Source organism: Misgurnus anguillicaudatus, unplaced genomic scaffold (assembly GCF_027580225.2).
Source record: "Misgurnus anguillicaudatus unplaced genomic scaffold, ASM2758022v2 HiC_scaffold_33, whole genome shotgun sequence".
NCBI lineage: Eukaryota > Metazoa > Chordata > Actinopteri > Cypriniformes > Cobitidae > Misgurnus > Misgurnus anguillicaudatus.
In genome coordinates this window covers 8,888,788-8,901,283 of record NW_027395283.1, presented here as the reverse complement: position 1 = coordinate 8,901,283, position 12,496 = coordinate 8,888,788, and the positions used below count along the sequence as shown (strand labels likewise).

The following is a 12,496-nucleotide window of genomic DNA, read 5'->3' as shown; positions in this document are numbered from 1 at the left end:
CCTTTAACATGCTTCATTTATGAAGAAATCATTTAAAAAATAGACAATAAATGTCCATAAAACAGCTTTTAACTGTCCCATTACTTTTGACCCCTTTAAAAAGGAGGAGCTACATATTAAACAGCTGTAATTCCTAAATCCTTCAGTCAGTTTGATTGTGAATCTTCTCTAAATAAAGTTAAGAGTGTTCACTTTAAGACAATTATTCATTATATGACTGGAACTGGAAAACATTTTTGTGAACAGCTTAAATAACACAAAATGTGCCTCTGTCCCAATATTTATGGAGCTAGAAATTAACTTTACAAAGTGATAAAAAGATAATTGAGTGCAGAAATACACAAGTTTACTGTTAACAGAGTAACTTACACAGACAACACAGAATACTGTTTCACATCAAGCAGTTTCTCTTTTTGACTGGCGTACTTTATTTAAACAGAAACATCTGCATTCATTCAGTCTAGAGTTCTCAACGGGTCGGGCCAGCCCGACAAACCCGACGGGACCCGCGAATTCGGGCCGGGTTCGGGTCAAAAATATAAGCAACTGAGTCGGGTCGGGTCGGACCTCGGGCTTAATCTTTTACGCTCCGCGAAAAAAATTATTAATCATCACTGCTGTTCACCGTAAAGAAAGTCTGGTCTGGCTGCTGCAACATGCATCACAGAGAGGGGCGGGGGATAGCAATAAGCTCCGGGGTGGATCAGCAACGGATCCAGACCGGAGCTGCCGGCTTCAGAACGGATCCGTTGCGGATCCGCTTCAGAGCAGATCCGTTGCGGATCCGCCCCAGAGCTTATTGCTATCACTGCATGCACGCCTGTTGCCTGGAGAAGAAGAGATGGAGAAAAGTAAACTTGCCGCAGGTGAATTCATTTTTAGGCATATTTATATAGCCTATATTTAAAGTTTATTGTTTCAGTTGTTTGTTGTTATAAGGCGTGAACATTAAAGCTTGGTTTGAATTTCCGTCTGCTGGTCATGATAATAGCCTAACGTTACGTGTATGAGAAAAAAAGGCAGGGGGGGGGGGGGGTCGGCGGCGTCGGGCCGCGGGTCGGGTTCGGACAGATAATTCACGTTGATGTGTCGGGTTACATCGGGTCCGGGCTTTAAAAGCCACGGGCCGGGTCGGGTCGGGTTGTAATTTTCAGGCCCGTTGAGAACTCTAATTCAGTCACTGATTAGGTCACATGACATACACTCTGCAATGTGATTGGCTGGCTCACAAAAATAAAAGCTAAACAAATCAAATATAAATGAGAGCACAATACTTATAAATCTGAACACTCACATTTCTATTTGATCATTTCAACAGAAGAAAATTCATACAGCAAACATAAATGAGTTAAATGTCATGATGTTTGTTGCTGGTTTTACTTCAATCATATCATCAGTTGGACATCAGTATCTCAGACTAATTCTGTCCTCCTTTATCACAGACCTCACAAAATGACATTTAATGTCCACATGTTTACACCTCAAAGGATTTTTTGCTGACGCTATGACACCCTGATTGTCTTCATAAACTCTAGATTGATATTTCAGTCCATCAATGTTTTCTAACACTCGTGTACAGTCACAGTTAATGTCATAAACTCAGCTTCACATGTGGACAGTGTAACAGTAGACTGTCTTTTAGTCTTCATGAGATTAATGGATCATTTTTGTTCATGTTAATGCAGTAACCTGTAGTACTTTTTCTATCAATTATATCAGCTGTCCAATTTGCATCGCTCTATGCATGTATCAAGTTTTCATTTTCACCTTTTCTGTAACACAGCTCTTTGTCTTGTGTCTCTTTTAGATATCTCAAAATCAAAATTTCCTGTACTGTTTTCTGTTTCAGTATCTCATCATACTGGCAGTTGGAGAAAAAATCTTGTCATGGCTTTGTTTTAAAATTGACCTTAAGAATAATCACAATTTCCTCAAATGTTTTATCCTTTGGCTTTCCAGGCTGAATTAAATTCTGTAGTAATTCATATGTGGACGCTCCCACTAGGCTAATCGTTTTTGAACCGAAATCGCGATTTAAAACGGCGCGATTTTTGAATCGCAAGATCTGCGGTTATTTCGACTCAGAACTATCACATAACAAGCATCTAATACGCTGCTTTTGACAGTTTACGACAGTTTGCGACATGCGCATTTTACGTTTGATGCAGAGTTTCACCAATAGAGGGCATTGTAGCTCTGACGTGCTGACTAAACGCCATTTAGAAAAGATGAGCGCGAGCAGCAGTTCAACTTCGCAACAAAGTGCGTCTGCAGAAGAGCAAAGATCTGCAGACGAATTGGTACATAAGCGAAAAAGCACCGCATATGATTGGAATTATTTTGGATTTCGTCCTTCTGATGCACTTCAAAGACAGGTAGTTTGTAAAACCTGCCGAACGTCTGTGTCGACCTCGCGAGGCAACACAACCAACCTGTATCAGCACCTGCAAAGGTATCACAGAAAATGCTATGATGAATGCATGGCGAAAAAGTCCGCCGAATCCGATGAATGCACTTCATCATGTAAGGGTGGATTCACTACAGTGGTTCAGTCTGTAGGAACGCCAAAATGACTAAGAAATGTTAACAGCAAGATATTATAAAACTGTATATTTCTGGTCAATTATCACCCTTCTGCAACCTATACCAACGACGGAAATAAGTGCAGTTATAATAGCAAAATATGTGGGAGAGCATTGCTAGAATATAAATATATTGAATTGCAATATGGAGCGTTTAAGTATTAACACTAAATCAAAACTAAACAACAGATTTGTAAATGAAAAGGTTTAATAACAGTACTGACTTAAAGTTACAATTGAAATGGTTACACTTTAAATGCATGAAATGGTACTTAATACAAACAATTAACTGTTTCCAATGTATGTGAGATATTACCTGATAAGATAGAGAAAGAAAGAAAGTTTAGAAGAAAGAGATCACCATTAAGAACTGGAATCTTGGCCTTATGGCCTAAACCCAAGAACTCAGGTAAAGAAGAAAAGCAGAGGGCAGAAAGCAAAAGGCAAATGCCAAAAGGCAAAAGCCCAGAGCTCATGAAAACCAAGACCTTTATTCTCTATCCCTTGACCATGTGGCTAAACCTAACATGATACATTCAAACTGACCAATCAGAGGACCACACCCACTGTACTGGATAAACAGCTGTGACAATAGTCTGTGATCACTATCAGTAAGCACAGGAATGAAGATGGTACAGGATGGAAATGGGGGTTGTGACAAGTTGTGACAAAGTAATCAATTCCTATATTTTTAATATTACAAATCCCTATATTTTCAATCCTACAATCACAACCACCACGACCGACATCCAAGCAAACTTCAATTGCTCAGGCGTTAGAAAGTTGCACACCCTATGACAAATCTTCACGAAGGTATGGCGAAATAACAGATGCCATAACAAGATACCTGGCTAAAGATATGGTGCCAATTAACGCTGTCACAAAAGATGGATTCAAGCATCTTATCCTAACGATCGATAAAAGATATTGCATTCCATCTCGTACTTTCTTTACTCAAGCCATCCAAAACCTGTACAATACGTGCAGACAGAAGGTTGAAGCTGAGCTAAAAGATGTCCAATATTACGCGACGACAACTGACATGTGGTCGAGCTGGACGACCGAACCATATCAAAGTCTCACATTTAATATCTGAGGATTTTGAATTAAAGAGTCGTTGTTTACAAGCGTCATACTTTCCCACTGAGCATACCGGAGAAAACATCGCTTCTGCTTTGAAAGATGCTCTAGCTAGCTGGTGTCTGAATGAAGATGGCCAGGTGTGCATCACCACAGACAATGCGGCCAACATAATAAGGGCAGTGGAAATAAATGGATGGACCAGGCTGCAGTGCTTCGGTCATAGACTCCATCTTGCAATCGCTAAGTGTTCATATAATACATTTTATAATCGAGAATTATTGATATTCAATACATAATTATATTTTAATAACAAAAATAAATCATTTACAGCATTGGTTGAGCTTTGTTAATAATATAATTTACTGCATAAACTTACATATGTTTACTTTCAAACGAATGAACAAATATTAATAATTAATGAGTCTTAATTATTATTAATGATTATTAGTGTATATAAATTAAAATGAACTTAAATAATAAAAAAAATGTTGTAAATTTTAGATTAATTTACATCTTAGATATTAACTTGCATGCTAAACTTTTAATGGTATTTTTCAGAAAACGCACTGAAAGATGACGGGGTGCAGCGAGCAGTAGGCATTTGCAAGAGGCTGGTCAGTCAATTCTCCTACAGCTGGAAGAAGAGAATGGCATTGACAGCAGCCCAAAAAGAGCTGAATCTGCCTGAGCATTCATTGATTACAGAGTGCCCCACAAGATGGGGAACCAAGGAAAAAATGATTGCAAGGGTTCTGGAGCAGTGTAAAGCTTTGAATCATGTGCTGTCTGCAGACAAGAAAAATAAGGCATCTAACGCTGACATGGCAAGACATAGAGGTGTTAGAATCCATCCACAAAGCTCTGCATCCACTTCAGGAGTTTACAGATGTGCTTTCGGGAGAGGAGTAGTGTCTCCTATCTTAAGCCAGTTATTCACCTTTTGAGAACAAAGACACTCGCTGAAGATCCAGATGACACTAATCTGACAAGGGCAATCAAAGACAAAGTCCTTCGGTACCTAAAGGAAAAATATGATGACCCATCCACTCAAGAACTTCTGGATGTTACATCATTCTTAGATCCTCGCTTCAAAATAAATTACATCAGTCAAGACAACATTTCAACCATAAAAGACAGAATGATGACAGAGATGGAAGATGTTGCCAGAAAGGTAAGAAAATGGCACTTATGAGGAAATGTTGAGCATTCTTTTCGCACTGAAAATGTTAAAACTTAAGTAATTTGTTGCCCTTTTTGTTACAGGAGAAACGATCACGTGTCTCAGAGTCGCAGGATTTAGCAGCAGCCCCATCTGTGAAAGCTAAGTCACTTGGAAGCTATTTCAAGATTTCTCCAGACGTGTCTCAGGAAGAACCTCCTAATTTTCATCATGTGGTGGAAACGGAGCTAAACAGCTACTTAACTGCACCAGTAATTGATGGAGAAGAGAATCCCTTGACCTGGTGGAAACAGCACCAGATTAACTTTCCCAGGTTGAGCAGGTTGGCTTGTCGATACTTGTGTGTTCCTGCCACAAGCACACCGTCGGAAAGACTCTTCAGTGCTGCAGGCAATGTAGTAACATGTCAGCGTTCATGCCTCAAACCAGAGAGAGTGGATATGCTGCTCTTTTTGTCAAAAAATCTTTAAGCACATTACCCTAAGCAATGTGAAAATCTAAATGTGAAGGTTTTCTTAAAGGCCTTTTGCCTCAGAATTATTTATGTTCTTTGCACTTTAAATGGCAAAAACGTTTGCTGTTATTGTTTCAACCTTAATGTAGGTTATGGTCAGTGTTTTACTGATGTGAAATGTTTACAGTGTGTTTGGGTTCTTAATAGGTTAAAGGGATAGTTCACCCAAAAATGTAATTCTGTCATTTACTCACTCTCATGTTGTTTCAAACCCGCATAAATGTCTTTGTTCAGATGAACACAAAGGAAGATATTTTGAGAAATGTTTGTAACCAAACCTTTCATAGACCATTGGACCCCATTCACTTTCATAGTAGGAAAAGAAAATACTATGGAAGTGAATGGGGCTCATGAATGGTTTGGTTACAAGCATTTCTCAAAATATGTGTTCATTAGAACAAAGACATTAATGCGGGTTTAAAACAACATGAGAGTGAGAAAACTAAATTTTCATTTTTGGGTAAACTATCCCTTTTTATATACAATTGTTAATTTAACTTTTAAGATACTGTAGTTCTTAATTTGTCATGTTTGCATTATGACAACTTTATAAAAAATGGCTACAATGTTTAAAAGGTTTTAAATAAACAGTAGCACAGTGTATCATAGTTTGTCTTTCTTTGGTGCTGTTAAAACGACCTGGATGTAGCTCTTTTTTAAAATACTAATACATCGCACTTTAAATCGCAGTTTTGATCAGAAAAATCGCAATTCGATTTTTTTCTCCAAATCGTGCAGCCCTAGCTCCCACAGCAAAGTCACTATTTGGTTCGTATCATCCACATCATTTAAATCATGAACAACTTAATATACACAGACCAGGACTCATTTTCTGCTTTATACTCATCTAGTCTTCCTCCTCTCACATACTTTATTCTCATCACCAATTTATGCTGTATATTCACGAGACAAACAATGCTATCAAGCTTGTAAAATACTATAACTAGTATTGTAGCAACCAAAGCACATAAACGCCTCCAAAGCGCCTCAAGCGGTCATTTTTAGAACAACACCTGACGTTCAGACACCTTTGATGGAGTTCAGGATTTTACCTCAAGATTGTACAAATTATAATAATGACTGAATGTACTGTTCACTGAGTATGAATTTACTGTTTTGTTTTTACATTTATTTTGAATTAGATATAGAATGTGTTGTGTTTTATTGTAAATTTATTGTAAAGTTTGTGTTTGTCCACTAGATGGTGCAGTTTGACTCTGTCGTTCAGAAAGCGTCTGACAGATAATCAACAGCGATAGACCAAAGCTGAAATGTCAAGTTTATCATTTTATTAAACTTTATGTCACTGTATTAAAACTGTAAATTACGCTCATTTCATCTTTATGGTCTTTAGTAGGACTGAAATGAGGACGACATACAACACAATTAATATCAGTAAAGTTTAGATGAAACATTTGATTTGTTTTCTGTATTTATAAGATTTTAAAATGATTGCATTGTAATTTTATTTACATTTCATTCAGTGTCTGAACTTTTTTGTAATTGATCTCATAATCATCAAAAAGTCCTGCGTCAGATCCTGAAGAACACAAAAGCAAAGACGCCCAGTATTTGGATTTAGAGATAAATGAGCTGCGAGTCTTCAATGTTGTGCTGAACTTGAACACATTTCAGTTTAAGATGAAGTTAAAAACCCCAACAGTGTAGAAGAAGAGGAATCTTGTCAGTATTTACTTCAGTTTATGATCCTATGAGATTTCTTGCTCCTCTTACACTGACTGATAAATCGCTCTTATAGGAAATGTGTAGACAGAAGCTGAGTTAGGATGAAGATTTACCTCCAACACTTCAAAGTCAGATTTGAATAAAGTCACAGATCAGATCCTGTACTGAATAATCAACTCATACGGTTAAGAGGAAGTGATGTCACTATTGTGTCTTCTTATTCACCAGCAGATCATACTGAAGATCAGACAGACATCTTTAACATGGTGTGTTAGGCCAAAGACTGAAAGAGAAAGTCAATCAGATATGAGATCATCATCAGTGTCAGATGAAGAGATAGAAAAACAAACTATTAGTGCTGTCAGTCAGTGATAGAAATGAAATCTTCAACATAATAAACATGTCAACAATCTGTTTATCACATACACATGAGCTACAACAATACAAAAACACATTTCATCTATTTCTTCTGAATATTTGATGTCAATGTAAGAGATGAATGTATTGATATGTATGTAGTATAATATAATGACACACTGACAGTTTTATGAGTTCACACACAAACAGTAAGAAAATGAAGGTGATGCTTTATTTTAAAAGTCCTGGAGGTTGACAGTCGTGTAAATAAAGAGAAACAGCATCAATGTCAAAGCTCGACAGAGAGTTGTGTGAAGTGTCCATCAGATTTTAAGAGTTGACTTTCTCTTCTTTTTTCTAATCTTCATCTCTATCATTTATCATCTGTACTTTGTGTTGATCTGTTGTGTATATATTGTGTTTGTGTTGTTATTTCTTTCTGTATTCTGATGATTTGATCAATAATGCTTAAAACATGAAATAAAAACCAAGTTGTTATAAAAAGAGTTTAAGATGAACATCTAGTCAAGTGTGCATAACTATAGAGGTGTCGACCTATCAAACAAACCCCATTAACAAACATCATATATAATGTGTAAGAAGAGTAAGATCACAGTATTAAATCCTGGAGTGAACAAACTCAACATCACAGTTAGTAAACAGACTCAGACATTGGATTGAATTCTTATTGTGTTGATCTGACAAAGCATCAAGTGTTGTTCATGTACACTTCATATTTTCTGTTTGTTGGGTTTAAAGGATACACAGCCTATAACAGTAGCAGATCAATTTACATTTATTTCTGATATTTATATTCTAGGATTTAAATGACACTGCATGAGTTTACTTTAAACATTTATTTAAATGAGCTCTACTCACTCTACTGTCTGTAGTTTATAATGTGGATCATCTTTTAGATCAGAGATCAGCTTCACTCCTGAATCTGTGAGTTTATTCCACATCAGATCCAGTTCTCTCAGGTGTGATGGGTTTGATCTCAGAGCTGAAGCCAGAGCAACACAACCTTCATCTGTGATATCACAACTCCTCAACCTGTAGAGAACAGAGACTTTATGTGAATGATGCAAAACTACAAAGTTTGTCCACAAATCTCTAACCTCCATCTCTTCATGTAATGTTCCTCTTTCAATCCCTCAGTAACTGAGACACTGTGTGTTTAAATGTCAAATAAATCCATCACACAGCTGACTATTAGTGTTAGATGTCCTAAACCACATGAACATTTCTTCATAAATCTGTATTGAGTTCATGACTCACACTTGTAATTCTCATCAGGTATTTGATGTAAAAATCTTCCTCTATTACAGGAGAAATATCAGCTGGAGATAACATAACTCTGATCTTACATTTAAAGATGTTACAGTGTTTAAAGATCAATTTCACTCAATCTATAAAACAGTATTAATGTGAATAGAGTTTCTTTTAATGACAGTCGAGGTGCGAAATGTTGTCAGTAAAATATAAGAAATCTGTAAATCATAGCAAGCTAGCCAATGCTTGTCAGTAGCCTACTGGTACTTGATAGGTACTCAAGATGGCGGCAGGCAACTGGAATGACGTAAAAGGTCACATGACTGATATTTATGAATAGACGCATCAGTTATGTAACTTAAGTCAGTCAGGTGTCTAGTGGAAATCTAACAACACAACATCATTCATTTTAATGGGGAAGAGAATAACAGTTTAATTTTAAGATTTTATCTCTGTTTTTATCTTCACAGGTTGTGTTGTGGTGAAACACTGCAGTACTTTAATGACGTATTGATGTCTCATAATTATTCATGAGACTGCTGATGTATCTGCTTACTGATCAGATCTCTCATTGACTTTATATATCCTTTACATTTTAGTGTGTGTTTATTTTTCATACAGTTTATGTTTAACTAAACCTCAGTACATGTGTGACTATCAGAGAGATGATCTTACTTCAGTATCTCCAGTTTACAGTCAGGATTCTTCAGTACACCAGAGATCAGCTTCACTCCTGAATCTGTGAGTTTATTATAAGACAGATCCAGATCTCTCAGATGTGATGGGTTTGATCTCAGAGCTGAAGTCAGAGCAACACAACCCTTATCTGTGATATCACAACCATACAACCTGTAGAGAACAGAGACTTTATGTGAATTATGCAAAACTACAAAGTTTGTCCTCAAATCTGTAACCTCAATCTCTTCATGTAATGTTCCTCTTTCAATCCCTCAGTAACTGAGACACTGTGTGTTTAAATGTCAAATAAATCCATCACACAGCTGACTATTAGGGGTTGTGTACACCAAAACTTTTATGCCCGCGGCCGGCGCATGTTTTCAATTGTTTCCAATGGAAGCTCGGCGTTTTTCAAATAAGCCAGCAGCTAGCGGGTTTTTTCCGCGCTGAAAACCGGCGCTCGGCGGTTTTTTCGCGCTCGGCGCTGAGCGTCGAGAGTTGAAAGAGATTCAACTTTGGGAGAAAAGCTCCACTCGTCAATGTCAGTTCTCACACGGCCGCCCAATCACAGTGGAGGAGGGGCGGGACATTACCACAGCAACCAACTGGCTCGCAGCTAAAGTATCACAGCTACCAAAGCGCTCAGCTGAAGAAAGCTGGCACTCAGCTGAAAAACAGCTGGCATTCGGCGTCCTCAAGGCGTTTTCAGCCGCGTTTAAAAGTTTTGGTGTACACAACCCCTTAGTGTTAGATGTCCTAAACCACATGAACATGTCTTCATAAATCAGTATTGAGTTCATGACTCACACTTGTAATTCTCATCAGGTATTTGATGTAAAAATCTTCCTCTATTACAGGAGGAATATCAGCTGAAGATAACATAACTCTGATCTTACATTTAAAGATGTTACAGTGTTTAAAGATCAATTTCACTCAATCTATAAAAACATTATTAATGTGTGTGTCAGTGTCAATGATGGATCAATGTTTTTAATCATCTTTATAAAAACAACACGACGAGGAGAAAAACTCTTCATACACAATAATATCAGCAAAGATTTCATCAAAGAAACACCAAACTACATTTTCTGACATTTTAACAGAGGAGTTTTGTTGCACGTTGTGAAGGAAATTGAAATGAAACATAACTAATTATAACTAACAAGTCTTTTCCTTACAGGTTTGAACATTTGTACTGTATGCTTTTGACAACAAAATGTGTTGAAATAGAGGAAGTACGTGTGGTTAAATGATTTCAATTTAAACTCCATGACTTGTTAAAGCTGAGGTCATCAAGAAAGTTAAATTTGGTTTTGTCTGCATGATAACAGAGAGGAGTTTCTGAATTGCAGATAATATCATTTAACTTTAAACGAACTGTTGCCAGTTAATAACATACATGCATAACTACAGCTAATATTTTAACAGTGTGATAATAAAGCAGTGGTTTAAAATCTCTCATACTCCCAGGGTTTAACATGATAGACTTGTGGCTGTATAACGCACACATCATTTGCCATCAAAAATAGTGATTATGTAATAATGACTGGTCAAGAATATGTGTAACATATATGATTTTACACAATCATTACTTGTACTCCTGTAAATTCAGAAATGCAGATGCTGTCTACCCACCATGATCTCAGTGACCCCATTTTTTTCTTTCAAGCACAGTTCATCTGCAGGAGTAAAGCTGTGCTGCTGATAGATGTCAGTGCTCTCCTCACTGCCAGTCAACATCTAACATTATGAGATTAGACACTTCTAGCATAAGATTATGATTAAATCAACTACACTTCTTATGAACAATATATTTACGTTTAATTTTTCACCTGTTACTTTTTGTCCACTCAAGTTTCTGCTTTTGAAATGTACCCCTAAATAAAAAAAAAATTACATTTAAGTTACATTTAAAGTTAAATGTATTAAAATCATTAATCTGCTAAATATTTATTATATAGGTAACTTAGTAGCCTACATACTGTCTTTTAAAAGATCTGTGTTATATTTAAAAAGTACAGTATATAAAAAACTAGAGAAAAAGTGGAAGCAAATTAGAGCCACATGAGCATTGACGGGGATTGAACCCAGGTCGCTGAATGCGCTGTTGAGAGCACTGACCACTAGGCTGTCATTTCTGAAGTTATTTTGGACATTTTATGTGATCTATTTAAAATATGACAATAGATTTTAATTTAGTTGCTGCATAAAAAGGATTTAATCGATAAGGACTTTCAAGCTATTTTATGGGTTTGTTTATTGCAGCAGTATTATAATTTTCAGTCAGTAGTACATTCTTCATACATTTTTATCCCAAATTACCGCTTTCTCTTTAACTTTGATCGATTTGATCTACGCTTGACCTCTAGGGCTGCTCAAGAACAGCGTGTACGTGCAATTATCTTGACTAGGGAAATCTGGATCAAATTAGTTGGATTGCGTAAACTTAATTTACCTTTTTTGAAACCGCTTAAGCCTCACCTCATTTGTTAGGTTAGTTCAAGTCAGGTTTTTAACTTTAATCCTCGCTTTTCCAAGCAAGTTTTATGAAATAGCCCTCAGAAGTCACTCACATCTTAAACTTGTCTTCCGCCAAAAGAACTAGAAGCTATACCTTCAATATGTTGTGAGCATCAAAATCGCTTTTTTTACAGCACTAAGAAGGCTCAACACAACCAGATACTTTGTTCTTAATGCTCGAGTTCACACGTAGAGACACAGGTGATACTTCGAGCATTGTTTGTGTACACAGAGTTTACTAATAAGAAGGTTTTGAACAACTGACTTTGATTGTTTTGGTGTCCGCTCGAGCCATCTTGCGAGTCAATATGTATCGATCTCCGAATGTGACATAAGGAGTGAGGAGAGTAAAGATGGATAGCTCCTAAAGCATAGTTCCATATAAATGCACGGATAATTAGTTGTTTTGTCGCAAGTGAAAAACAATATCAACCTTCTAGTTGAAAAAGGAGCCTCATATGAGATTTATTCATTCGCATTTGGAAATCGATTCTTTATGTCTGGCAAAGATGGCGAGCAGACACCAAAACCAAATACCACAAACTACAAAACCTTTCCTTTTAGTAAACTGTGTGTACACAAACAATGTTCTCAATGCTCGTGTTCACGTGTAGAGATCCAGGT

General features: G+C 36.8%; 3 protein-coding genes across 3 annotated transcripts in view; 1 reads left to right on the top strand and 2 right to left on the bottom strand.

Annotated features, from left to right (window-relative positions):
• Nucleotides 1-3,225: 3,225 nt before the first annotated feature.
• Nucleotides 3,226-5,698, top strand: LOC129432509 (E3 SUMO-protein ligase ZBED1-like). The gene is made up of 2 exons (XM_073865816.1): nucleotides 3,226-4,836; nucleotides 4,929-5,698. Exons 1-2 carry the CDS (start codon nucleotides 4,552-4,554, stop codon nucleotides 5,313-5,315), a joined length of 672 nt encoding a protein of 223 aa, XP_073721917.1. The 5' UTR covers nucleotides 3,226-4,551; the 3' UTR covers nucleotides 5,316-5,698.
• A 123-nt stretch (nucleotides 5,699-5,821) lies between these two features.
• The window catches only part of LOC141363221 (NLR family CARD domain-containing protein 3-like), a 460,117-nt gene continuing 453,442 nt past the window's right edge, over nucleotides 5,822-12,496 (bottom strand). The window contains exon 11 of the mRNA XM_073865813.1: nucleotides 5,822-7,328. Within this exon, the coding sequence (XP_073721914.1) occupies nucleotides 7,304-7,328 (25 nt within the window). The 3' untranslated portion in view covers nucleotides 5,822-7,303. The remainder of the gene's footprint in view (nucleotides 7,329-12,496) is intronic.
• The window catches only part of LOC141363150 (protein NLRC3-like), a 98,259-nt gene continuing 94,025 nt past the window's right edge, over nucleotides 8,263-12,496 (bottom strand). Inside the window, exon 8 of the mRNA XM_073865714.1 lies at nucleotides 8,263-8,455. Coding sequence (XP_073721815.1) covers nucleotides 8,278-8,455 — 178 coding nt within the window. The 3' untranslated portion in view covers nucleotides 8,263-8,277. The remainder of the gene's footprint in view (nucleotides 8,456-12,496) is intronic.

What these genes read in the sequence shown, in the direction of transcription:
- LOC129432509 (XM_073865816.1), top strand. Translation starts at nt 4,552, where the DNA reads ATGTGCTTTCGGGAGAGGAGTAGTGTCTCCTATCTTAAGCCAGTTATT. An exon ending in TGGAAGATGTTGCCAGAAAG is followed by an intron (nt 4,837 to 4,928) that starts GTAAGAAAATGG and finishes TTTTTGTTACAG; the next exon opens with GAGAAACGATCACGTGTCTC.